This window comes from Dipodomys merriami, unplaced genomic scaffold (genome assembly GCF_024711535.1).
Source record: "Dipodomys merriami isolate MVZ:Mamm:240054 unplaced genomic scaffold, mDipMer1.0.p SCAF_233, whole genome shotgun sequence".
Classification (NCBI taxonomy): domain Eukaryota; kingdom Metazoa; phylum Chordata; class Mammalia; order Rodentia; family Heteromyidae; genus Dipodomys; species Dipodomys merriami.
Genome location: NW_027203749.1, coordinates 272,501 through 298,204, shown reverse-complemented (window position 1 = coordinate 298,204; position 25,704 = coordinate 272,501). Strand labels below are relative to the sequence as shown.

The window sequence follows — 25,704 nt, the reverse complement described above, 5'->3', positions numbered from 1 at the left end:
AGTGACGGTCGTAAGGACCAATCAGACGCTTCCGAGGCCAGCGTGCGAGTTACCAGGCGGGGTCGGAGTTGCGGGAGCCGGGACCCCGACACGCCCCCCAGCCCCGCCCCCGCTTAGTCCCTTCACGTGACTGTTGTTTAAACCCTCTGGGTTCTCGAAACTTTCCTGGTGACTCGACCCATTGGATTAAAAATAAACAAAAAGACCCATTTTCTGGGTATGTGAAAAGGCGCCATCCGACGGGGCGGGGCTTGAGGGGTGTTTGGGTGATGGACAACCCCGTCAACGAATCAGGATTAAGATCTCTCCCATCGGAACTCCCGTCTCCAGCCGGAGGTGTGCGCGGCAGCGGTCATCATTCACAGTGGCGGTGTCTCCCGAAGCCTCACGCACGCACGCACGCAGCGCGAACGAAAGTGCCCCGCGTCTCCCGGAGGGACACGGCGGCGCCACGCGAGCCGCGGTCTAAACGCCCCACGTCCGCCCATGTTGGACATCCTCCCAGTCCAATGACTTCCGGCTTGGGGGAGGCGGGTCTTCCTCCACGGACCTATGAGCGCTGGCGTGGGGTCAGCCAATAAGACGAGGGCAGGGGGCGTGGCGGGAAGTTTGAAACTCGGACTCCGGGAGTTGAGGCTCGAGCTCGGTGGCATCGCAGGGGGGTCCCCCGGTAAGTGACTGGAAGGAGTGAATGGGAAAGTGAGGAAGCCCCGCAGGCCCCGCAGGAGCCGTGTTGGAGATCGTCACGATCGTTCGCCCTGCACACGCGGCGGGGGAGGCCGGTGACGGGGCGTCTCCCGTGTCGCTTCCCACAGGGTGCCCAGCGTCGATCCACGTCGGGCCTCGGCCCTACCCCGCTGCTCGTGGACATGGGCTCAGCCAAGAGCGTCCCGGTGACTCCGGCGCGGCCTCCGCCGGTCAACAAGCACCTGGCCCAAGTGGCGGATCCTCGATCGCCCAGCGCCGGCATCCAGCGCACGCCCATCCAGGTGCCCCGACGCAGGAAGCGGCCTGCGATCTTGGGTTTTGGATTGGAACGTGTGTGTGTGTGTGTGTGTCCGGATTTGAACTCAGGGCCTGGGCTCTTTGTGCTCAAGGCTTATTAGGGCTCTACCACTTTGAGCCACAGCTCCACTTCCGGTTTTCTGAACGCTCCCTGGAGATATCAGGCTCATGGCTGCCCAGGCTGGCTTTGAACCGGGCTCCTCAGATCTCAGCCTCCCGAGTTGCTAGGATGCCAGGTGTGAGCCACCCCCGTCCAGCTTTAAAGCTTTCCTTGTGACTCGGGGTTGGCGCTCTACCACTTGAGCCACAGCTCCACCTCGAGCTTTTTGCCGGCTCCTTGGAGCTAGCCTTTTGGCTTTGTCTGCTCAGGATGGCTTTGAACTAGGATCTTCTGATCTCACCCTCCTGGGTGTAGCTAGGTGTGAGCCACTGGACCTGGGTGGATTTTAGAGCATGAGTTGGAACATATACACACACACACACACACACACACACACACACACACACAGCCTTATTTTCTGCCTGGGATTGGCTGAATGTGGGAGAGCTTTAGGAGTTCCCAGGGGATGAGGGGGGTGGGGCACACCTACTCTGGCTTTTTGTGTTCCTGGCAGGTGGAAAGCTCCCCACAGCCAAGCACACCATCGGGAGAGCAGCTGGTGAGCCCCAAGCAAGCTCAGGACCCTGATCCCCGCTCTCCCACCCTGGGCATCGCACGGACACCTATGAAGACCAGCAGTGTAGGTAAGGGCGGGGCCAAGGGATGCTCAGGAGACTGGCTCCTACATACTGTGTGTGTGTGTGTGTGTGTGTGTGTGTGTGTGTGTGTGTGTGTGTGTGTGTGTGTGTGTGTGTGTGTGTGTGTGTGTGTGTGTGTATACACCAGTACTGGGGCTTGAACTCACGATCTGTGCACTGTCCCTTAGCTCCCTTGCTCAAGGCTGGCGCTCTACCACTTGAGCCACAGCGCCACTTCCGGTTTTCTGGTGGTTCATGGGAGATCAGAGTCTCACAGACTTTCCTGCCCAGGCTGGCTTTGAACCACGATCCTCAGATCGCCCAGGTCCTGAGTTCAAGTCCCACCACTCATCAAAAAAATATAAAAAATGAAAGCCACTGATCGCGCCTCTCTTCTCCTCTAGACCCTGAGAGTCCAGTGATGAGGCAGCTGAGCGACATCTTTGAGACTGAAGCCTCCACTCCCCAGCCTCCACCACAGCCTCTGTCCTCTGAAGTGGACTCACCTGGAGATGCTCAGCTAGCTCTAGCCGACCAAATGGGCTCTTACAACCTACCCGAGCATTCCTCCAAACAGGACGTTCCCAAGGAGGAGAAGAAACAGCCCGCAGCAGCACCTGCGGCCAGCCAGAGCTCCGACAAGCCAGCCAGAGACCACGAGACGGCCCAGGCTTCAGGTTCAAGATCTCGTATCTAGGGATACTGTTTGTGGGTGAGAATGAGAGGAATAAATAGCCAGCCCCTAAGTTTTTCAGTGTCAGTACTGGGGCTTGAACTCACAGCCTGGGTGCTGTCTCTGAGCTTTTTTCTTTACTTCTGCTCAACCACTTTGAGCCACAAGCTCTACTTCCAGCTGTTTCTGGTGGTTCATTGGAGATCAGAAGTCTCTCAAGACTTTTCCTGCCCAGGCTGACTGAGACCCTCGATCCTCAGATCTCAGCCTCCTGAGTAGCTGGGATTATAGGCATGCGCTCTGGCACCTGGCTATCCGCCCTCAATTTTGAATCTTGTCTTTAAAACCCTTCCCTATTCTAGGTTCTAAGCGTAGTAGACGGAGGCCAAACAAGAAGGTTCTGGGGAGATCTCCCCTGACCATCCTGCACGATGACAACTCCCCCGGGACCCTGGCATCATCGAGACAGGTAAAGGGAGAGATGGGGGAATCTTCTAGTAAGATATTGAACTGGTGGCGGGGAGGGGGTGCGGGGAGGCTTTTGTTGTTGCCAGTCCTGGGACTTGAACCCAGGGCCTGGGCGCTGTCTCTTGAGCTTCTTTTGCTCAAGGCTGGCGCTCTACCACTTGAGCCACAGCACCACTTGTGGCTTTTTCTATGTCTGTGGGACTGAGGAATCGAACCCAGGGCTTCATGCATGCATGTTAGGCAAGTGCTCTACCCCTAAGCCACCTTCCCAGCCTGTTTTCTGTGTTCTTGTTTGATGGTTTTTTATGCTGGTGATGGTGTTTGAACTCAGGGCTTGGGCACAGTCTCTGAGCTTTTTCGCTCAAGGCTGGCACTCTACCACTTGAGCCACAGCTCCCCTTCTGGCTTTGGGTGATTTCACTGGAGACAAAGAGACTCATGGATTTTCCCGCCCTCGATCCTCAGTTCTCAGCCTCCTGAGTAGCTGGGATTACAGGTGTGAGCTACAGGTGTGGGCCACCAGTGCCAGCCTTCATCTACCACCTTTTGCAGGGTAAACGCCCTTCTCCCCTAAGTGAGAATGTGAAGGAGATAAAGGAAGCGGCCATTTTGGGAACTAATGGAACCGGACGAGGATTGAAAAGCGGAGGGCGTGCATGGGAGCAAAGGCAAGAGCATGAGAAGGAAAATCAGCATTTTGCTTTGGTGGAGAGTTAGGCCCGGCCTAGCACCTGGGCTGGCTTTGCCTAGGATCTGCTGATTTTTTTTTTTTCTGGATCGTTTTTTCCTCTTTCTTTGCTGGACGGACTGAGGGAAGGCTGGGTTTGCATTCCTCCTCCACGACCTGCGCTGGGACTTGGTGTTTTATTGACTTGTTTCTCTTGTATATTAAAGGAAGTGATTTATTTTATGTTTGATTTTGTTTGGTGGCGCTGGGGCTTGAACGAAGGGCCTAGTGCTTATAGGGCTTGGCACTTGAACCACGCACCCACACTCAGCCTAAAAGAAGGGATTTAAAATGATGCTTTAATAAAATGGACCTGGGCCTCGGTGGTAGAGCGCTTGCCTTGCATGCATGAGGCCCTGGGTTCGATTCCTCAGCACCACATCCACAGAAAAAGTCAGAAGTGGCGCTGTGGCTCAAGTGGTAGAGCGCCAGCCTTGAGCTGAAGAGCTGAGGGACAGCGCCCAGGCCCTGAATTCAAGCACCACAACTGACAGACAAAACCAAAACAGGCCTTTGTAGGTGCGAGTGGCTCACGCCTGTAATCCCAGCTACTCAGGAGGTTGAGATCTAAGGTCCTGGGGCTTGAACTCAGGGCCTGGGCGCTGTCCCTCAGCTCCTCAGCTCAAGGCAAGTGCGCTACCACTTGAGCCACAGCGCCACTTCCGGTTTTCTGGTGGTTTATTAGAGAGGAGAATCTCACAGACTTTCTGGCCAGAGCTGGCTCTGAACCGCGATCCTCAGATCTCAGCCTCCTGAGTAGCTGGGATTATAGGCATGTGCTACCATCCCCTGGCTTGAATACACTTTTGACCCAGCTCGGCTCAGCCTCCTTTCTCAGGCCAGGCCTCCTTCCTTCCCCATCCTCTCTGCCACAGCCCCCCTCCCTTGCACACAACACCTTCTAGGGTTTCGGGGGGGGGGGGGAGGGGCAGGAAACAGAAGCCAAATGTCAGAAACCTCAGTGTATGCTACATTTTATTGGCAGGTGCTTTTGGAAAGAAAGGACCAAAACAAAAACAAAAACAAAAAAAAGTGGAAAAAGGAGGATCAAGATCCTAGCGGTGACTCAAGTCCTATTCATGAGTCTAGACAGAGGCCGTGACTCAGGGAACATTCTAGATTCTTAGGGGCTGGGAACTTCACCGGCAGAGCCCTGGGAGAGCGGCATTGTCCTGCCTCTTGATGGGAGAGTCTGGGAGGCCAGTGGAGAGGAGGCCCGGGGACCAGAGGCCAAGGAGGAAATAGGCCAAGATGGTTTCTTACTGTCCTTCCCCCAGAGAAAGCAGCTTGGTGGATTTCCGCCCCCTGCCGTACAGAAATCCCAAAGAGATGGCGTCCTGGCCTTTAATCTCTTTCCTCCCCGCCTCCTCAGTTCCAGATTTTGAGGAAGCTGTCCCAGGACCCAGTGGCCACAGCCATCCCGTCGGCCGTGACCCCCAGACAGCTGACCCTGTTGTCATGGCCGGAGAGGACGCCTGAGGAGGGAAAAATGGCAGCAGCTGGAGTGTGGGGCGGGGCTGGGGGCCCTCAGCACCCAGAGGCCCCTGAGGGTCTGAAAAAAGGGTCAGCCACAAGAGATGGGACTTCTCTTTGAAGCCGATTTGCCCGAGTAAGACATGGATTAGAGCTGAGTCCCGTGGCTCATGCCTGTAATCCCAGCTACCCAGGAGGCTGAGATCTGAGGATCGTGGCTCACAGACAGTGCAGGCAGGAAAAAGTGTGAGACTCTTATCTTCCATGAACCAGCAAAAGCCGGAAGTGGCGCTGTGGCTCAAGTGGTAGAGCGCCAGCCTTGAGCAGAAAAGCTCAGGGCCAGCGCCCAGGCCTTGAGTTCAAGCCTCAGGACTGGCACCGAAAAAAGCAATGACAGGGTTCCCCTAAATCAAAGGAGGGGAGACTGGGCGGGAGGGAGGGGGCCCTTACCCACGCGCTCACACTTCATGGAGTCCCACACGTTGCAATTGAAGTCATCATAGCCCGCGAAGAGCAGGCGGCCACTCAGCGAAAAGGCCACGGACGTGATACCGCAGATGATGCTCTCGTGGGCGTACGTGGTTAGCTCCTGGTCAGCGCGCAGGTCGAACAGACGGCAGGAAGCATCGTCGGAGCCCGTGCAGATGGCCTCTCCATTGGGGAAGAACTGAGGCCCGGAGGGGAGGATCAGGACTGGAGGCTGGAGTCCCAATTCCTCTCCCTGGCCAGTCCCGTGTGTGTGTGTGTGTGTGTGTGTGTGTGTGTGTGTGTGTGTGTGTGTGTGTGTGTGTGTGTGTGTGTGTGTGTGTGTGTGTGTGTGCGCTTGAACTCAAGGCCTGGGCACTGTCTCTTAACTTTTGCACTCCAGGCTGGTGCTCTACCATTTGAACCACGTCTCCACTCCCAGCTTTTTGGCGACTCGTTGGAGATTCAGTCTCAGGGACTTGTCTACCCCGGCTGGCTTCCTATCACAATCCTCAGATCTCAGCTTCCTGAGTGGCTGGGATTACAGGCGTGCCCACCAAAGCCCACCCTCAAGCGTGGGTAACAATCATCTCGGCCAAGTTGCCAGGCGGGGTACCATGGTTGCCCCAGAGCCCTATGGGACAGAAGTATCTAGAATCCTGGTAACTACTGGGGCAAGCCCCAAAGTGATGCAAATGGCCTAACAAGGTAATATCAGCTATGGGGGAAAATGGGTGTGAATTTGGGTGTTGGTGGTCACACCTGTAATCCCAGCTACTCAGGAGGCTGAGATCTGAGGATAATGGCTCAAAGCCAGTGTGGGCAGGAAAGTCTGAGACTCTTATCACAGACCAGCAAAAGTCAGAAGGGGAGCTGTGGCTCAAGTGGTAGAGCACCATCCTTGAGCAAATAAAAACTCAGGCACAGTGCCCAGGCCCTGAGTTCAAGTCCCAGGACCAGCATGGGGGAATAAAACCACACACAAACACACACACACATACACAGACAAGAAAAAGCTCAATTGGGCACCAATGGCTCTTCTCAGGAGGCTGAGCTCTGAGGATCGTGGTTCGAGGCCAGTCTCAGGGACTTTCCTGCCTGGGCTGGCTTTGAACCACGATCCTCAGAGCTCAGCCTCCTGAGTGGCTGGGATGACAGGCACCTGGCTTATGAGACTAAGGAACAGTGCCCGGGTCCTGAGTTCGAGTCCGTGGGAGGGTGTGTGGGGTTTGGGGGTGGCACTCACACAGATGGCGTTGATGTCCGACTCGTGGCCGGTGAAGGTCTGGCGACAGGTCCCCTCGCGCACGTCCCACAGTTTGGCGGTGGCATCGCAGGCCCCCGAAATAAAGAGCTTGTAGTCGGGGGACACGGCCAGACTCATGCAGTCCCCTGTGTGCCCCACAAACACGGTCTTCTGCTGTCCCGTCTCGATGTCCCAGAGGGCGCTGCGGGCGGGGAGGAAGGCGGTGAGGAGAAGGATCCCACAGGCCTGGCTCAGGGTGTCACTTCCCAGCCCTGGCACCCCAACTTTCAACCCTTACCACGTTGTGTCTCCTGAGCTGGTCACGATGTTATTGTCATCCAGGAAGCGACAGCAGGACAGATAACCTACAAGGACAGTGTCTCTGGGTGAGGAGACAGGGTTTCTTTATTTGTCCCCCTCCTAGGATTTGAACTCAGGACCTGGGATGCTGAACTTGAGCTTTTTTTTTTTTTCAAGGTTGGCGCTTTACCACTTGAGCCACGGCTCCATGTCTGGCTTTTTCTTTTGCTGGCTCATGGGAGATTAAGAGTCTCACAATCCCTTCCAGTCCGAGGGGCCTGGCTTCACATCACAGTCTTCAGATCCTATGTTCCCCGGAGTGGCTGGGATTACAGGCGGGTGGCGCGGTGCTCTTACCTGTGTGAGCCGAGAGCTCCCGGCTGACCTTGACGTTCCCCTCTCGGGATTTGAGGTTATAGATGGAGCACATGTTGTCCAGCCCACCGCAGGCCACGAAGTTCCCGGATGGAGCATACGCACAGGTCATTACCCAGGAGGAGCGCAGTGGAATGGCGTGAACCTGCAGAGGGGAATGTGAGCTAGCTCCCGGGTGGACCGGCAGGGGTTGGGCGTTGAGGGGGGAGGCGGGGAGGTGGGGGGATGGTATGACAGGATGGGGGGGACAGGGCTGGCACCTTGTTGGTGGTATACGTGTCCCACACAATCAATTTCCCGTCCTGCGACGCGCTTACGAGCAGCCTGGGGAGAGAGCACCCCCAGTCACGCCCCCTGCCTCCCCTCCCCACTCCCCCTCCCTTCTAGAACCTTCTCCGGCCTCACTTGGAGTCGGTGGCCCAGTGCATGGCATAGATCTTGGCCAGGTGACCCCTGAGCGTCCGCCGGGTCCGCATCTGGATGCGGCTCACGACCTCGAGGCCAGACACCAGCTGCAGAGAAAGTGGGTGTCACAGGCCCGGGGGGGGGCGCCAGATGCCAGGATGAGGCCCCCCCCACACACACACCCTCCTGGTAGGACTTGGATGGCTGGTTCGCTGTGACAGATTGCTCAATGGGACAAATAAAGGCTCCAATTCCTCGACCAAGGTCGGCCTGCCCTTGAACTTGAGGAGAAAGGCGCATGCGTGGCCTGCTCAGGCCACAGGGGCCTGCTTTTTCTTCTCTGTCTCTTTGTGCCAGTCCTGGGGCTTGAACTCAGGGCCTGGGCGCTGTCCCTCAGCTCTTCAGCTCAAGGCTGGCGCTCTACCACTTGAGCCACAGCACCACTTTGGCTTTTTTCTGCTTATGTGGTGCTGAGGAATCGAACCCAGGGCCTCATGCATGCGAGGCGAGCGCTCTACCACTGAGCCACCTGCCCAGCCTCACTTGATTTGTTATCTTGAGTAAATTATTCAACTCTAAGTCCAACTCCTCCAGGTGAGCCATGAACTTTATCACAGATCGATGGTTGTCCTGAACATTATTGATATAGTTATATAAAACTATATAGTAGACTTATATACATGTTAGAATTAAATTATACAAATCACTTCTACTATTTCAACTCTAGGAATGTTGCTATATATATATTTTCCCCTGACCAGGCCCAGGAATCGAACTGAAGACCTCATACTCGGTCAGCTTACCTTGCTCTGCTGGCACTCTACCACTTGAACCACGCCCCATTCCCAGCTTTTTGCTAGCAAATTGGGAGATGGAGTCTTGAGGACTTTCCTACCCAGAGCTGGCTTCAAATCCCAATCTTGATCTTATCCTCTTGAGTAGCTGGGATTAAAGGCATGAGCCACTGGTACCTGGCTGTTTTATGAACATATTAACTTGTGTGTGTGTGTGTGTGTGTGTGTGTGTGTGTGTGTGTGTGTGTGTGTGTGTGTGTGTGTGTGTGTGTGTGAGTACTGGGGCTTGAACTCAGGTTTTTAAACTGTTGCTTGGCTTTTTAAAAAAATTAAGGCTGTTGCTCTACTGCTTGAGCTACACCTCCAGTTCTGGCTTTTTGCTGGTTCATTGGAGATCAGAGTCTCCTGGACTTTCCTGCCTGGTCTGGCTTTGAACCGTGATCCTCAGATCTCAGCCTCCTGAGGAGCTGGGATGACAGGTCCGAGCTGTCACCCAGTTTAGCTCATATTAATATATTTAATGGGGTCTAAGATGCACCATCTTATAATCACCACGGAAAAGAAGAAAGACTCGGGTGCCGGTGGCTCAGACCTGTAATCCCAGCTACTCAGGAGGCTGAGATCAAAGCCAGCCCAGGCAGGAGACTCTGATCTCCAATAAAACAAACAAAAACAAACAAAAAGCCAGGAGTGGCGCTGTGGCTCAAGTGGTAGAGCGCTAGCCTTGTGCAAATCAGGCTCAGTGACAGAGCCCAGGCCTTGAGTTCAAGCCCCAAGACCAGTATCAAAAAGAGAGAGAGAGAGAGAGAGAGAGGAGGGGGAGGGAGGGAGGGAGGGAGGGAGGGAAAAACCACCAATTATGTGGTGATGTAAACCATCATCCAGCAACAGATACACCTTGATTTCAGAGACATACACGTGTGCAGGGCGCCGGTGGCTCACACCTGTAATCTTAGCTCACCCAGGAGGCTGAAACTTGGAAAACCTTAATTCAAAGCCAACCTGGGCAGCCAAGTCTGCGAGACTCATTTCTCCAAGCCGCCAGCAAAATGTCGGACAGGAGGCATGGCTCGGGTGGTAGAGCACCGGCCAGGAGCAAACAAGCCAGAAGGGCCCTTCTGCACGGACCTTCTCCCCCCTTCCACGGTGTCTTTCCCAGGAAGGTGGGAGGGGGAGGGGTTGGTCTCTCACAGAAAGTTATTGAATTCATTCATTCCCAGCTTTCTTCCCCGCCCCCCCTTCCCCCCTCCCCCCCACACCCAGCCTCAGGGCCAGAGACAAAAGGGGGGGCTCACCTCAGCCAGGGTGCTATCTGCGCAGGCTTTCCTGGCTTCCTGGGGGGGGAAAGCAGCCTTCAGGGGTGGGGGTACAGTAGGTGGGGGGGATGCTTGTGTCCCAAATTCCCCAGCACTTGGAGGTGGGGGAGAGGGGGGAGGGGGTCTCTAAGGAATTACTGGAGCATGAGCCCTCCCCCTCCCCCCCACGCTGTCTCCCCTGAAGACTTCCGATCTGTTTCCTGGGGGGGGTGGAGGGGAGCTTGGGGGGGGGGCGGTTACTGAGATCTGTTTCTTGAGCTGTTCGGCTTCCTGCCTCAGTTGCTCCATCTCCCCCATGGCGGACGGGTCCAGGGGTGCCTTGCACTCCTGCCAGGAACACACACGGGGTGGGGGTACAGAGCCCTGCATGTCGCAATCCCGTTTATTTGCTTGGGTGCCCGTCCTGGGTTGGAACTCAGGGCGGGAACACTGCTCCTGAGCTTTTTCTGTCCAAGGCTGGCGTTCTACCACTGGAGCCACAGCTCTATGTTTTCTGGGGGGCGAGGGGGGGGCGGCTCTTTGGAGATAAGAGCCTCACAGACTTTCCTCCCCAAGCTGGCCTCCAAGTTCGATCCTCCGGTCTCAGCCTCCCGAGTTTGCTGGGATGACAGGCAGGAGCCCCCAGAGTTGGGGGAATTCTCTTACCAGCCACATTTCTACCCTTCACATCCCTTTCTACTGGGAAAAATGGGAGAGTGATGGTCTTGGGGGGCTCCTTCACCCCTCCCTGCTCCTGGACACAGTCCCAAGCACCCAGCTCTAAGCCCTCCCCGCAGCCCTGCCACCTCAGGGCAGAGCTGGGGGGCGGGGAGACCCAGCTCCCCACTTACTTGGGTTCTAGCTGGATGTCTCCCCGATTTCCAGCTCCGATTCCTCAGTGTCTCTTTGCAGCTGCAGCTGGGATGCCGAGGTACCGGCCTGGGGAGGGAGCACCCCAATAACCACACCCCACGTTAAGCAAATGAAATCAGCCACCAGGGGTGGGGAGGGGAGGGCAGCAGGAGGGGGGGGAAAGAGGGGGGTGGGCTGAAAGGGGGGGGGAGAGCCCTCTACAATTGGCAGAGATCAGAGCATCAAGCTAAGCCGTGAGGATTACAGCCTGGGGTTGGGGTGTGGGGGGGGGCAGAGAGGCACAGGCCTCCCCCTCCCTCGCGACCCCCTCCCCCTCTCCCCTGCCACCTTGGTCCTCACTCTGGTCATGAATTTGGCTTTCAGGGCCTGCTCAGGAATCAGGGAGGTGGTGATAGGTGAATGGGGTCTGCACCCCAAATTGTGACACCCCCCCCTCCGAGATGGAGGGGAAAGAAGGCCTAGAAATCCGGGAGGGATTAGAAGAGACTGAATTGGATAATCCTTCTGGACAAACTCTAACCAGCTGCCCCCCTGGGCTTGATCCTGGGGTGTGGGGGGGGGCTGGTGGTGGTAGGGAGGAGTAAAGGGGGGGCAGAGGGGAGGCGAGGAGGGGTGAGAGACGCTGGTCACCTCCCCCAGCTTTGGAGAGAGAAAAGAATTACAAAGGAAACCCAGCAAAGCCTGGCCCTCGGCTTTGCTCCCAGGATTCACAGCGGGAACCCCAAAAGGTTCAAGGCTGCTCCTTCTAGCCAAACTCAGCAGAGGGGAGATGGACAGAAAAGAGTCCCCAGGGAGCCATTGTGAGGGGGTGTGTGTGGGAGAGAGAGAGAGAGAGACAGAGAGAGAGAGAGAGAGAGAGAGAGAGAGAGAGAGAGAGACAGAGAGAGAGAGACAGAGAGAGAGAGAGAGAGAGATCCATCCATTTGCATGCGGGAGCAGGTGCCTGAGATTTCCCTGACAAATCACAGACTCCAGTGACACTTCCCGCCCCTGGTGGCAACACCGAAGGACACCTGTCCCCTTCCGGATGAGCTACAGAAAGCACAGACACACCAGAGTGAGGCTGTTCAGGTCTTTAGTGCAGAGATTGGCAGAGCGAATAAAAATAATTCATTGTGTACAGGTGCTGGGATTTGAACTCAGGGCCTGGGCGCTGAACACTTGAACCACACCACAACTCTACTCCCGTGGCGTGCTTTCTGCAGACAAGAGTCTCACAGACTGGGCCTCCGGCTGCGATCCTCAGATCTCAGCCTCCTGAGTAGCTGGGATGACAGCCACCAGCACCAGGCTAAAAGTTCACACCATCGGCCTCTTTTTTTCCCTTCTTTGTCATTTCTTCCCTAGGGAGGCGTCATGTCTGTCTGTCCAAGATCTGTCGGTCTGGAGGGGGGGGGGCTGGGCCCCAGAAGCGCTGGGTGATGCCCAAGCAGTGTTTGATGAGGGCAGATATGAGAGATTCCCAAGATGGCGCCCTGCTGGATGCTTCTCATGGGTCCTTCTCCGGCTTGCGAGGCCCAGGGCCCCTGCAGCTGGCTCGGCCACTCACAGCTCCTCTCGGGCCCTCCGTGGCTCCGCGTTTGTTTCTTGCAGACGTTGAAGTTTGTGGCTGGGGGGTTCTGGGAAAGGGTCTCTGCCTGGCGTTTCTTCCTCCTCCTCCTCCTCTTCCTCCTCCTCCTCCTTTAGCTTCTGCAGCAATTCCTTGGCTTCTGTCCACTCCTGCGGGGTGGAGGAGAATCTGGCCCACGAGCCCACCCGGCTGAGGCGCCTGCCTGCTCCCATTCCCACCGACCGCCCCTGCTCCTCCTCACCTGCTCCCGGTGCTCCGGGGCCCACGTGTGCCACAGCGCCAGGGCGCAGCGCCGACCGCGGGTCACGGCCCACACCCCGTGGGGATTGTCCCCGCCAGAGCTGAAGGCCACCAGGCGACCGCAGCGGGGGCGAACCTGAGCCTGGGAGTGGGCAAAGGCCAGAGGGCAAGGGTCACTGCCACACTTACTCTTACTATTTGTGCCAGTCCTGGGGTTTGAACTCAGGATGTGGGTGCTGTCCCTGAGCTTTTTTCCTTCAAGGCTGGCGCTCTACCACTGGAACCACAGCGCCACTACTGGTTTTCTGGTGGTTTATTTGGAGATCAGAGTCTCCTGGACTTTCCTGCCTGGGCTGGCTTCGAACCCTGATCCTCAGATCTCAGCCTCCTGAATAGCTGGGATGACAGGCGGGAGCCACCGGCTTCCTTCCCACCCTTCAATTCAGGAACATTCCTGAATTGTGTCATTCCTTTTGCCCATTTCTAGGCTGTGATGCATCTCTAGAAATTTCCATAAGACAGGAATAAACTTATTACTTATTAATACTTATGAATTATTAATTATGTATTAATATTACTTATTAATACTAGGCATCCAGATTGGATGCCAGCCCAGGCCAAACAGTCCATGAGACTCTTTTATTGGGTCAGTCGTGGGGCTTGAACTCTGGGCCTGGGCGCTGTGCCTGATCTTCTTTTGCTCAAGGCGAGCGCTCTACCACTTGAGCCACAGCACCACCTCTGGTTTTCTGGTGGTTCATTGGAGGTAAGAGTCTCACAGACTTTCTTTACCTGAGCAAAGGCTGGCTTTGAACCATGATCCTCAGATCTCTCGTCTCCGGAGTAGCTAGGATGACAGGCGTGAGACACTGGTGCCCAGCTACTAATGTCCTGCTTTTTGATGGATGTTGAGATGGGGGGTTCACTTTGTAGCCCAGCAAGTAGCTGAGACTACAGGCCTCACCACAGCACCTGCTATACAGCCTCTCCTTTAGGAGATGAGCCAAACCCAATCTGCCAAGGCAGGGTCTGCGGGGAGGAACTTAGACATCTCCCAGGGGGCTAGAAAATGTCTGCCAGCTGGGCACCGGTGGCTCACACCTGTCATCCCAGCTACTCAGGAAACTGAGATCCGAGGATCTCGATTCAAAGCCAGCCTGGGCAGGAAAATCCATGAGACTCTGATCTCCAATAAACTACTCAAAATCAGAAGTGGTGCTGTGGCTCAAGTGGTAGAGCACCCGCCTTGAGCTGAAGAGCTGAGGGACAGCGCCCAGACCCCAAGTTCAAGCTCCACGACCGACACAAGAAAGAAAATGTCTTCCAACAGCCAGCAGACCAGGACATGTAGAGAGGCAGGAGGAAAGGGGTTAAGATGACCCAAGCTATTTTCCTGCATTTGCCTCTGGGAATCTGCTTTGAATCCTGAGCTCAGCACTGAGCCCTCTTGTCAGCCCTACAACCACCCCTACACCCCCCACCACAGCCCCACCCCGTCAACACCCTCACCCCAACCCCCCTACCGTGACAGTGAGCGCGTTGGGCTGCGTGAAGAACAGGTCCCCCCCTTTAAAGTCATCGTTGAGGTAGAGAAGGCCGCTGCGGAGAAAACAGGCATCCATGAGCCAGGCACTGGTGCGCACGCCTATAATCCCAGCTACACAGAAGACTGAGATCTGAGGACCCAGGCTCAAAGCCAGCCTGGGTGGGAAACTGCCAGACTGGGACTCTGATCTCCAAGGAACCACCAAAAAGCCGGAAGTGGAGCTGTGGCTCAAGTGGCAGAGCGCTAGCCTTGAGCAAAAGAAGCTCAGGGACAGCACCCAGGCCCTGAATTCAAGCCCCAGGACCAGCACCAAAATAATAATAACAATAACAATAATAATAATAGTAATAGTAGCAGCAATGAGATCCTGTGCCCTCCCTATCCACTATCAGACAGGGCAGGGCGCCACCCACCTGTAGTCTCGGTAGGTGTAGGCTGGGGGCTCTGGCCAGCACTCCCCGGTGTCGGGGTCCAGGACACAGTTGTCGGCGTGGACAGGGTGGCTCAGATCCATGCGCTGATCTTGCTCCCCTAGGACACAATGGGGTGGGGTGACGTTCTATGTGTTTCCCCCACGTCCCCTCCAGCTCCTGGGGTCTCCTTTCGGCAGGACAGGCAGTGTGGAGACTCGCAAAGACTTGGGGGGCCGGGATCGGGGCGGCGCGGGTCCCGTTACCTTCGACAGCACTGCGGCACACCAGGTGGGTGAAGGAGAGGTGCAGGGGTCGCTCCGGGGAGAAGTAGGCCTGCGTCACCTTCCTCACGCGCTCACCCGCTTCTAGAAGGAGCCTTACGCCCTGGCTTCCCACACTCCCCGCCCTGGCCAGCTGGGGAAAGAAGGCAGACACTGGAAGGGCGGTCCCAGCCTCTATTTTGCCTGCTGTCTCCACTGCCTTCCACCCTTTGTGTGTGCCGGTACTGGGGCTTGAACTCAGGGCCTCGGCGCTGTCCCTCAGCTCTTCAGCTCGAGGCTGGCGCTCTACCACTTGAGCCACAGCGCCACTTCTGGTTTTCTGCAGATTCACTGGAGATCAGTCTCATGGGCTTTCCTGCCTGGGCTGGCTTTGAACTGGGATCCTCAGATCTCAGCCTCCTGAGTAGCTGGGATGACAGGTGTGCGCTACCACGCCCGGCAACCTGATCTCCCCCCATCAACCCAGCTGTCCTTTCCATCCAGTAGCTCTGTGACAATATCTATGGCTCCAGATCAGGGTCACCCCCTTCCCCAACCCAAGGATGGGACCCCAGTATCCTCAGTCCTGGGAAAATTCCTCCACAGACCCCTGGGCCTACTGTCCCCTCCACTCCCAGGCCAAGCCAAGGGGGGGGCCTTGTCTCACCTGGGCCGCCTTCAGCACCGTGAGCCCCTCGAAATACTCATGGGGGGTGTGGGGGGACCGGCGACCACGGTAGCCAGACCTGGCTCCAGCCCCAGCCGCGTCCTAAACAGAGAGGACGTTCACCCTAGGGGTACTTGGCCAGCCCACCTCACTCCCCACAAGGCTGAGAGACACTCCCTCCCCCCACCCCCGACGATGCTGGAAGCTTTTTTTGGTTGATCATGGGGCTTGAACTCTGGGCCTGAGCCCAGAGCTGTCCCTCAGCTCTTCAGCTCAAGGCTGGTGCTCTACCACTTAAGCCACAGAGCCACTCCTGGTTTTCTGGTGGTTTCTTGGCAATAAGAGTCTCACAGATGTTCCTGCCCGAGCTGGCTTTGAACCGTGATCCTCAGATCTCAGCCTCCTGAGTAGCTGGGATGACAGGCGGGAGCCACGGGCATATATGGCTACACAAGGGGAGGGTTGATATTTTTGTTGTCGGTCCTGGGGTTTGAACTCTGGGCCTGCCGCCGTCCCTGAGCTATAGTGGAGCGACAGTGCCCTAAGTCAGGGAAGAGTTCACTTCTTTTTGGACAATGTCCCCTCCTTCCTTCGCTCTCTTCCTAGTGAATTTTCCCAGACAGCCACTAGAGGGCGCTCCAGGCCCCAGCAGACATGGAGGACGGGCCTTCCACTAGGCTTTCCGTCTTCCCTCTTCTCTCTCTCTAGTATTATATATATATATTTACAATACACATATTATGCATACACGAGATAATATATAGTACTAGTATTATATACTTATATAGTATATACACTAGTATATATTACATGTCATATAATATATATGTATGCATATTATAACACATAATATAATATATATTACATATAATGTAACATATGTATATACATATATATTATATAATATATAATATATTATATAATATATAATATATGCTAGTGTATTACATGTTATATAATATGCATATAAAATATCATATATGCATACAGTTACATATTATATTATGTACAGTATATACTATATGCTGTATATAGCATATTATATATCATATATACTAGTACATATAATACTAGCACATGGAGTATAGTATATACACATAACACGTTGTATTTATATAATACATAGTATGTGTATTACATAATATGCACATAATATTTTATATATTACATATTATACATTACATGCATATCATATAAAACGCATACTATATGATTTGAACACGTATTTCATATAGGATGTGGATATGTGTCTAGTAATCGCTATTGAGTATTCATGTGCCGTATGTTGCGTTGGTCACACGCAGCGCGCAGTCGCCCGCCCGCCCGCCCGGCTTGCCTGGGCCAGCCGCAGCAGCGCCGCGCACTCGTCGGCGGTCAGCAGCCCGTCCAGCACGGCGCGCTCCGAGCCGTTCAGCTGCCGGGCGTCCAGCGCCAGCGCCACCCCCTCCAGCTGCAGCGCCTCTGCGGACGGACCGACGGACGGACGGACGGCGTCGGCTGGGGCGGGGGGGGGGGCACACGCGCCCCCATCGACCCCCCCCACCGCCACCCCACAACGCCCCCCAACGCCCACAGACACCCCCCACCGCCCCCCAGACACCCCCACCGTCCCCCCAGACACCCCCACCGTCCCCCCAGACACCCCCACCGTCCCCCCAGACACCCCCACCGCCCCCCAGACACCCCCCACCGCCACCCAGACACCCCCCAACGCCCCCCAGACACCCCCACCGTCCCCCCAGACACCCCCCACCGCCCCCCAGACACCCCCACCGCCCCCCAGACACCCCCACCGCCCCCCAGACACCCCCACCGTCCCCCCAGACACCCCCACCGTCCCCCCAGACACCCCCCAACGCCCCCCAGACACCCCCCACCGTCCCCCAGACACCCCCACCGTCCCCCCAGACACCCCCCAACGCCCCCCAGACACCCCCACCGTCCCCCAGACACCCCCACCGTCCCCCCAGACACCCCCACCGTCCCCCCAGACACCCCCACCGTCCCCCAGACACCCCCACCGCCCCACAGACACCCCCACCGTCCCCCCAGACACCCCCACCGTCCCCCCAGACACCCCCACCGTCCCCCAGACACCCCCCACCGCCACCCAGACACCCCCCACCGCCACCCAGACACCCCCACCGCCCCCCAGACACCCCCACCGTCCCCCAGACACCCCAACCGTCCCCCCAGACACCCCCACCGTCCCCCAGACACCCCCACCGTCCCCCCAGACACCCCCACCGTCCCCCCAGACACCCCCACCGTCCCCCCAGACACCCCCACCGTCCCCCCAGACACCCCCACCGTCCCCCCACCAACGCCCCAGACACCCCCCCGCCACCCCCCTCCGCCGCAGCACGCGCCCCCATTGACCCCCCCGCCGCCCCCCCCAACGCACCCCGCCAGTCCGCCTTCGCCGCCGGCCGCGGAGGCTCCAGGTCCCAAGGCCTCTGCTCCTGATCCTCTCTCGGGGGCGACGGAGACGCTCAGAGACGCTCCCGGCATGCCTCGGTCCTCCCTCCCGGCATGCCTCCGTCCTCCCTCCCGGCATGCCTCCGTCCTCCCTCCCGGCATGCCTCCGTCCTCCCTCCCGGCATGCCTCCGTCCACCTTCCCGGCATGCCTCCGTCCATCCTCCCGTCATGCCACTGTGTATCCCTCCCAGCATGCCTCCGTCCTCCCTCCCAGCATGCCTCCGTCCTCCCTCCCAGCATGCCTCCGTCCTCCCTCCCAGCATGCCTCCGTCCTCCCTCCCGGCATGCCTCCGTCCTCCCTCCCAGCATGCCTCCGTCCTCCCTCCCAGCATGCCTCCGCCTCCCCTCCCAGCATGCCTCCGCCTCCCCTCCCAGCATGCCTCCGTCCTCCCTCCCAGCATGCCTCGCTCCCTGAGCCGGAGCCCCGCCCCTCGCCCCGCCCCTCGCCCCGCCCCCCTCCCTCGCCCCGCCCCGCCTACCTGAGCTTCTCTCTCAGCGCCTCAGGGATGAAGGCGGCCGGGGTCCAGGGGTCCTGGGGCAAGCGAGGAAGGTAACCAGCCGCACTCACGGTGGGCCTGCCTGCCTGCCTGCCCAGCGGTGCCGCCGCTTCCGGGGGGGGGACTGAGGGGGGAGGGTGGACTGGGGGGGGAGGGTGGACTGGGGGGGGGAGGGTGGACTGAGGGGGGGAGGGTGGACTGGGGGGGAGGGTGGACTGGGGGGGGGAGGGTGGACTGAGGGGGGAGAGGGAGGGTGGACTGGGGGAGGAGGGAGGACTGAGGGGGGGAGGGTGGACTGGGGGGGGAGGGTGGACTGGGGGGGAGGGAGGACTGAGGGGGGGGAGGGTGGACTGAGGGGGGGAGGGAGGGTGGACTGGGGGAGGAGGGAGGACTGAGGGGGGGAGGGAGGACTGAGGGGGGAGAGGGAGGGTGGACTGAGGGGGGGAGGGTGGACTGGGGGGAGGGAGGGTGGACTGAGGGGGGAGGGAGGGTGGACTGAGGGGGGGGAGGGTGGACTGGGGGGAGGGAGGGTGGACTGAGGGGGGAGGGAGGGTGGACTGAGGGGGGGGAGGGTGGACTGGGGGGAGGGAGGGTGGACTGAGGGGGGAGGGAGGGTGGACTGAGGGGGGAGGGAGGGTGGACTGAGGGGGGGGAGGGTGGACTGGGGGGAGGGAGGGTAGACTGAGGGGGGGAGGGTGGACTGGGGGGAGGGAGGGTGGACTGAGGGGGGGAGGGTGGACTGAGGGGGGGAGGGTGGACTGGGGGGAGGGAGGGTGGACTGAGGGGGGAGGGAGGGTGGACTGAGGGGGAGGGAGGGTGGACTGGGGGGAGGGAGGGTGGACTGAGGGGGGGGAGGATGGACTGAGGGGGGAGGGAGGGTGAACTGGAGGCGGGGAGGGAGGGTGGACTGAGGGGGGAGGGAGGGTGGATGGGGGGAGAGGGAGGGTGAACTGGGGGCGGGGAGGGAGGGTAGATGGGGAGAGGGAGGGTGGATGGGGGGAGGGAGGGTGGACTGGGGGCGGGGGGAGGAGGAAGGGGGGAACAGGGTCCCTCAGTGCAGGCGGGCAATCACAGGCAGTAAAGGGCAACTTCTCCAGCACCAGTAGCTCCCGTCTGTCATCCCAGCTACGCAGAAGGCTGAGATCTGAGCCTCGTGGTCCAAAGCCAGCCGGGCAGACACGACTCATTCCCAATAAAGCATCAAAGGCAGATGCGGGGATGGGTCTCCAGGGGGAGAGTGTCTGCTTTGCGTGAGAAAGCTCTATACACACACACACACACACACACACACACACACACACACACACACACACACACACACACACACACACACACACACACACACACTCCTCCCAATAGTCACACAACAGGTAGCGATATGCTCATTTTATCCAGAGACACAGAAAGGCCAAGCAACAAGGTGAAGATCACACAGCCAGTGAGGTCAAGGTAGGATTTAAATGAGCCTCACGGGGGTTTTGGGTGTGTGGGGTGGGGGGGGGGCTGGTATCAAGGTGTGAAATCAAAGCCTCAGGCTCTCACCTAGCTTTTCTTTTTTTTTTTTTTTGTCGGTCGTGGGCCTTGAACTCTGGGCCTGGGCGCTGTCCCTCAGCTCTTCAGCTCAAGGCAAGCGCTCTACCACTTGAGCTACAGCGCCACTTCCGGTTTTCTGGTGGTTTATTGGAGATAGGAGTCTCACGGTCTTTCCTGCCCGGGCTGGCTTTGAACCGCAATCCTCAGATCTCAGCCTCCTGAGTAGCTAGGATTACAGGCGTGAGCCACCAGCGCCCGGCTCACCCAGCTTTTCTTGCTCACACTGGCACTCTTCCCCTTGAATCACACTGCCAGCCCAGCTTTTGGCTCCTTAGAGATGGATTTTTTTTTTTAAATGAACTTTGCTGCCTAATCTGGCCTCAAGCCACGATCCTCTAGATGGCAGACTCCAGCACTGGGGGCCGGGGGCGGGGGATGGAGATTAGTGTTCCTCCTCCTGAGACAACACTACAGCTACTCACAGGGTCCTGGAAGCTGACACCAAGATGTTCCATGGCGTAGTAAAGCTGTCTCTTCTCCCCCAGGGACCGAAGGACAAAGTTCTGGATGTCCTGAGCATAGCAAGGTGAGCAGTTAGGAAAAGAGGGGTGCGGGGGGGGGCACCAGGAGAAGGCAGGTCAAAGCAGAGGCAGGCAGGTGGCCCCAGGTTCTACAGAACCACGGAAGCTCCCCAAACCTTTCAATGAGCCTCTTTCAGTCGCTCAACTTCCAGAGCAGCTAGGCTCCAGCGAGGAAACAAGTGTAGCAGAAAATGTGTGTGGGCCAAGTCTTGTGGCTCACACCTGTAATCCCAGCTGGATGAAAACTGGCAGGTTTGTGGTTTGAGGCCAGCTCGGGCAAAGAACAAGATCCCATCTGCACCAAAAATGGCTGGGCATGGTAGCACACGTGTGTAATCCCTAGATACAGGGAAAGTGCAAATAGGAGGACTGGTCAGAGTCCAGGATGGTCAGATATAAACATGAGACCCTATCCCCAAATAAAGTCGGGGTACGGGGAAGAGGGAGGGAAGTGACCAGAGGAGGTGAGTCTGATCAAACTACATTACAGGCATCTATAGACATGATCTTGCCGGGCGCCAGTGGCTCCCGCCTGCCATCCTAGCTACTCAGGAGGCTGAGATCTGAGGATCTCAGTTCAAAGCCAACCCGGGCAGGAAAGTCCCTGAGACTCTGATCTCCAATGAACCACCAGAAAACTGGAAGTGGCGCTGTGGCTCAAAGTGGTAGAGCGCTCACCTTGAGCTGAAGAGCTGAGGGACAGCGCCCAGGCCGAGAGTTCAAGCCCCACCACCGACCATAAAGGAAAAAAAGTCCCTTGTGCAACTAATTGATGCTAATTTTTACATTGGAGATAATTAAAAATTGATAATAATAATAATAGTGCCAGGTATTGGTGGCTCACGCCTGTAATCCTAACTACTCAGGAAGCTGGGATGTGAGAATTATGATTTAAAGTTAACCCAGGCAGGAAAATCCATGAGATTCTTATCCCCAATGAACCAGCAAAAAGCCGGAAGTGGAGGCATGGCTCAAGTGGTAGAGTGCCAGTCTTTTTTTTTTTTTTTTTTGGTCAGTTGTGGGGGTTGAATTCAGGGCCTGGGCGCTGTTCCTGAGCCTCTTTGTGCTCAAGGCTGGTGCTCTACCTTTTGAGATACAACGCCACTTCACAGACTTTTCTACCCAGGCTGGCTTTAAACCACGTGAGCCGCCAGCACCCAGCTAGAGTGCCAATCTTGGGCAAAAAAGAAACAATGCCCAGGCTCTGAATTCAAACCCCAGTGCCAGCACATCCACAAAAAGATAATAATAACGAAAGCAAAAAAATCAAGCCCAGCACTGGTGGCTCAGGCCTGTCACCCCAGCTACTCAGGAGGCTGAGGCGGGAGGATCGTAGTTTGAGGCCAGGCCAGGAAGGAGACTCTTATTTCTAGTGAACCACCAGAAAACCGGAAGTGGTGCCGTGATTCAAAGTGGTAGAGCGCTGGCCTTGAGCAGAAGAGCTCAGGGACAGCGCCCAGGCCCAGAGTTCAAGACCCATGACTGACAACACCACAAAGGCATGGAAAGAGAGGCTGCACTTGAACCTGGGTCTCTTTGGTGTCCAGGTTTCTTCTCAAGTGTGCGGCTTTGAACTAGGCCTGCCCCGTGGGATTATGGGAGGACGGTGGTTACCTCCCTGGGTCCAAGGCCTGGTCTGGGCTCCCCGAGCTCGGCTTGGTACTGGCTCAGAGCTTGTTTGGCGGCCTCGTCATCCGGGTAGAAGAGCAGAACGCTCAGGACATTTTCCACAGCCTCAGACAGATTTCCCACTGGAGACAGAGACAGACAAGAGGAACAGACGCAGCTGCGGAGAGAATCATCTCAAGAACCTCCAACTGCCGGGCACCGGTGGTGCTGCCTGTAATCCCAGCTACTCAGAAGGCTGAGATCTGAGCGTTGCAGTTCAAGAGCCAGTACGTAAGGCACTGAGTTCAAGCCCCAGTACACACACACACACACACACACACACACACACACACACACACACACACACACACACACACACACACACACACACACACACACACACACACACACACACACACACACACACACACAGCTTTGATCTACTTATGCCAGTCCCTCCCACTGTCTACCCAACCAACCCTGAGCATGGGCCTGGTGTAGCCTCCTTAGCTGGTTAGGAAGGAAGTCAGGAACAGGATGGCTGCGCCCGGGGCGGGTGGCCGTGTCCGCCACACAGCGCTGTCGGCACAGCAGGACCCGAATCCAGTGCCCTGCAAAACACATGCCAATCCATCAGCTCGGGGCTGGGCTGTGCTATGCACGCCTGTCATCCCAGCTACTCAGGAAGCTGAGATCTGCGGATCGTGGTCCACAGCCACACACACACAAAGCGATCAGCCTGGGGCTGGGCGCAGTGGCTCACACCTGTAATCCCAGACCCTGTGCTGGTCCCTCACCAGCAACGGCTTCGTAGAGGCCCCCGGGACCCCCGACCCCTTCTTCATCTTCCTTCTTCTCCTCTTCCTCCTCTTCCTGTTGCTCTTCAGGCCCCTGGCAGCCAGCGCGGCAGGTCTCCATTTGAGATAGGGTCTCCTGCAGGGCCTCCTCCAGCCTGGGCAATGCCAGCCCTGCTTCCTGGCGCTCCATCAGCTCCAGGCTGGCATCATAGGCCGCCTGGACGAAGAGGGGGAAGGAGGGAGGCATCAGCGATCTAGAAGAGGGTGCCAAAGGAGGATGGGAAGTAGAAAGGAGCAGGGTAGCACCCGCCTGTCATCCCAGCTACGCAGGAGCTGGAGATGTGAAGATCGGGGTTCCAAGTCAACCCGGGAAGAAAAGTCTCTGAAACTCTTCTTGCCAGCAAAAAAATAAAGCTACAAGCGCAGCGGTGGCTCAAGCGGCAGCGCACAAGCCTTGAATGGAAAAAGTTCACGTGAGGGCCCCCGAGTCCTGAGTTCAAGTCTCGGCACCAGCGGACAAAGAAAAAGATCGTAGGTGGAGACTGGTAGTCACACCGTACAGAGCCCTATTCAAAGGGTATGGGCAAGATGGGGGGTGGGGTTGAGGGCAGGGGTCTTACCCAATGCAGGGGTGTCTCTAGGTCCCGGAAACTCTGAGGCCGAACCCCAGACATGCGTCTATACTTTGCCATGTCCTCTCTCATCTGCAAGTGGTCTGGGTTTGCTACAAAGAAGGTGTGAGCTGCGGCGGCCGCCAGGTCTAACTTCTTCAACTGAGGACAAAGGGAACAGGGTGTCAGAGCCTCCCTCCCCCCCTCCAGGGTGAGGTATCAGCCTCGACACCCCATCTCACTGGTGAGCCAAGCACTAATAGTCACCCCTGTAATCCCAGCCACTCAGGACGGCTCACGATCTGAGCAGCCCCCTTCAAAACCAGCCCAGGATGGACAAATGTGGGCGACTGATCTCCAGTGAATCTGGAGAAGCTGGAGGTGGAGGCGTGGCTCAAGGGGTAGAGCGCCAGGCTCGAAGGAAAATAAAACATAAAAGCTCAGGGACAGCGGCCCAGGCCCCGAGTTCAAGCCCCAGGACTGACATAAAAAGCAAGAAATGAGCCGGACACTGGTGGCGCACGCCTGTCATCCCAGCCACCCTGGAGGCTGAGATCTGAGGATCGCAGTTCAAAGCCAGCCCAGGTAGGAAAGTCCATGAGACTCTGATTTCCAGGGAACCACCAGAAAACCAGAAGTGGCGCTGTGGCTCAAGTGGTAGAGCGCCAGCCTTGAGCTGAAGAGCGGAGGGACAGCGCCCAGGCCCTGAGTTCAAGCCCCACGACCGACCACAACAAAAATCACTGTATGTGCTAGGGAGGGAGACAAAATCCACAGGTCTCTAGGACCCAGGGAGTGATCGGTCCTGCCCATCCCTAGCCACGTAGGCACCCCTGCAACCCTGGTAGCTGATGGCAAAATGTCCTGCGGGGGGAACCCCAAGAAGAGAAGGCGCCCCTCAGCCCCCTGCCCCAGACACAGATGCCTCATTCCTTTGGTGGGGTCTGATTCCCCCTAAACTGCCTTGGATTTTTTAGACAGGGTTGGAGCTGGCCCGACAAACGAGTCACCCACCCACTAATGCCCGGCTGGTGCTGGAGCACCCGCCTGTCATCCCGGCTACTCGGGAGGCTGAGATCTGAGGATCAGAGTTCAAAGCCAGCCCCGGCAGGAGAGTCCGTGAGACTCTGATCTCCAGTGGACCAACAAAAAGCCGCAGGTGGCGCTGTGGCTCGAGTGGTAGAGCACCAGCCTGGGGTGAAAAAGCTCAGGACGGCGCCCAGGCCCTGGGTTCAAGACCCTGGACTGGCAGAAACCCACAAGAAGGAAGCCCACTGCACGTAGCTGTAGAAGCCCGGATTTGGGGACCTCTCTCCCCGACCCCAGCTGGAAGTGGGCCCTGGATTTGGGGATCCCCATTCCCTAGCCCCAGGTGGAAGTAGGGCCCAGATTTGGAGCCCTTGGCGGGCCATGTGGAAGCGGGCCCCGGCTTCGGGGACCCCCGACCCGGCCCCACCTGGAAGTAGATCCCAGATGTGGGGACCCCGGCCCCCACGCAGGAGTAGAGCCCGGATTTCGGGGATCCCATCTGGAAATGGGCCTCGGCTGCGGAGACCCCGGTCCTCCATGTGGAAGTAGACCCCAGATATTGGGAACCCCAACTTCTGGAAGTGACCCCGGATTCGGGGATCCCAGCCCCCCATCTGGAAGTAGGCCCCGAATGTGGAGACCCCGACTTTCCCTGGAAGTAGACCTCGGGTTGGGGAACCTCATGTGGACGTGATCCCCGGGTGTGGGGATCCCCGGCCCCCATCTGGCTGTGATCCCCGGGTGTGGGGACCCCGGTCCCCATCTGGACGTGATCCCCGGATGTGGGGACCCTGGCCCCCATCTGTAACTAGACCCCGGATGTGGGGACCCCGGCCCCCATCTGGCTGTGATCCCCGGGTGTGGGGACCCCGGCCCCCATCTGGACGTGATCCCCGGATGTGGGGACCCCAGCCCCCATCTGGACGTGATTCCCGGGTGTGAAGACCCCGGATGTGGAGACCCCGGCCCTCATCTGGCTGTGATTCCCGGGTGTGGGGACCCCGGCCCCCATCTGTAAGTAGACCCCGGATGTGGA

At 57.5% G+C, this 25,704-nt stretch overlaps 3 protein-coding genes across 6 annotated transcripts in view; 1 reads left to right on the top strand and 2 right to left on the bottom strand.

Moving 5' to 3' along the window:
- Window positions 1-83: 83 nt before the first annotated feature.
- LOC138835330 (cell division cycle-associated protein 3-like) lies at window positions 84-3,789 on the top strand. 3 transcript variants are annotated; one of them, XM_070033916.1, is made up of 7 exons: window positions 84-217; window positions 331-670; window positions 816-989; window positions 1,620-1,749; window positions 2,148-2,420; window positions 2,779-2,885; window positions 3,437-3,789. In XM_070033916.1, exons 3-7 carry the CDS (start codon window positions 870-872, stop codon window positions 3,599-3,601), a joined length of 795 nt encoding a protein of 264 aa, XP_069890017.1. In that variant the 5' UTR covers window positions 84-217; window positions 331-670; window positions 816-869; the 3' UTR covers window positions 3,602-3,789. The 3 variants fall into 3 exon arrangements, with proteins under 3 accessions (XP_069890017.1, XP_069890016.1, XP_069890018.1); XM_070033915.1 differs by having other exon boundaries at window positions 84-670; XM_070033917.1 differs by having other exon boundaries at window positions 84-989.
- An 833-nt stretch (window positions 3,790-4,622) lies between these two features.
- On the bottom strand, window positions 4,623-10,896 carry LOC138835326 (guanine nucleotide-binding protein G(I)/G(S)/G(T) subunit beta-3). 2 transcript variants are annotated; one of them, XM_070033907.1, is made up of 10 exons: window positions 10,816-10,896; window positions 10,226-10,312; window positions 9,965-10,003; window positions 7,876-7,982; window positions 7,731-7,794; window positions 7,453-7,615; window positions 7,094-7,160; window positions 6,796-6,997; window positions 5,535-5,751; window positions 4,623-5,086 (listed from the first exon to the last, which is right to left on the bottom strand). In XM_070033907.1, exons 2-10 carry the CDS (start codon window positions 10,280-10,282, stop codon window positions 4,980-4,982), a joined length of 1,023 nt encoding a protein of 340 aa, XP_069890008.1. In that variant the 5' UTR covers window positions 10,283-10,312; window positions 10,816-10,896; the 3' UTR covers window positions 4,623-4,979. The 2 variants fall into 2 exon arrangements, with proteins under 2 accessions (XP_069890008.1, XP_069890007.1); XM_070033906.1 differs by lacking the exon at window positions 10,816-10,896 and having other exon boundaries at window positions 10,226-10,379.
- A 999-nt stretch (window positions 10,897-11,895) lies between these two features.
- LOC138835323 (prolyl 3-hydroxylase 3-like) overlaps window positions 11,896-25,704 on the bottom strand; it is a 15,245-nt gene continuing 1,436 nt past the window's right edge. The window contains exons 2-15 of the mRNA XM_070033903.1: window positions 23,649-23,801; window positions 23,029-23,245; window positions 22,711-22,842; window positions 22,238-22,374; window positions 20,525-20,614; window positions 18,492-18,544; window positions 17,938-18,005; window positions 16,870-16,994; window positions 15,534-15,635; window positions 14,870-15,020; window positions 14,607-14,724; window positions 14,171-14,246; window positions 12,649-12,789; window positions 11,896-12,556 (exon numbers count right to left, since the gene is read on the bottom strand). Of these exons, the coding sequence (XP_069890004.1) occupies window positions 12,383-12,556; window positions 12,649-12,789; window positions 14,171-14,246; window positions 14,607-14,724; window positions 14,870-15,020; window positions 15,534-15,635; window positions 16,870-16,994; window positions 17,938-18,005; window positions 18,492-18,544; window positions 20,525-20,614; window positions 22,238-22,374; window positions 22,711-22,842; window positions 23,029-23,245; window positions 23,649-23,801 (1,737 nt within the window). The 3' untranslated portion in view covers window positions 11,896-12,382. The remainder of the gene's footprint in view (window positions 12,557-12,648; window positions 12,790-14,170; window positions 14,247-14,606; window positions 14,725-14,869; window positions 15,021-15,533; window positions 15,636-16,869; window positions 16,995-17,937; window positions 18,006-18,491; window positions 18,545-20,524; window positions 20,615-22,237; window positions 22,375-22,710; window positions 22,843-23,028; window positions 23,246-23,648; window positions 23,802-25,704) is intronic.

Excerpts from the sequence above, each read along its gene's own strand:
- LOC138835330 (XM_070033916.1), top strand. The coding sequence starts at position 870 with ATGGGCTCAGCCAAGAGCGTCCCGGTGACTCCGGCGCGGCCTCCGCCG. Across the intron at positions 990-1,619 it reads TCCAGCGCACGCCCATCCAG|GTGGAAAGCTCCCCACAGCC; the intron begins GTGCCCCGACGC and ends TGTTCCTGGCAG. Across the intron at positions 2,886-3,436 it reads CCCTGGCATCATCGAGACAG|GGTAAACGCCCTTCTCCCCT; the intron begins GTAAAGGGAGAG and ends CACCTTTTGCAG.
- LOC138835326 (XM_070033906.1), bottom strand. The coding sequence starts at position 10,354 with ATGCAGGGCTCTGTACCCCCACCCCGTGTGTGTTCCTGGCAGGAGTGC. Across the intron at positions 10,004-10,225 it reads AGCTCAAGAAACAGATCTCA|GAAGCCAGGAAAGCCTGCGC; the intron begins GTAACCGCCCCC and ends TTCCCCCCCCAG. Across the intron at positions 7,616-7,730 it reads ACACGTATACCACCAACAAG|GTTCACGCCATTCCACTGCG; the intron begins GTGCCAGCCCTG and ends TCCCCTCTGCAG.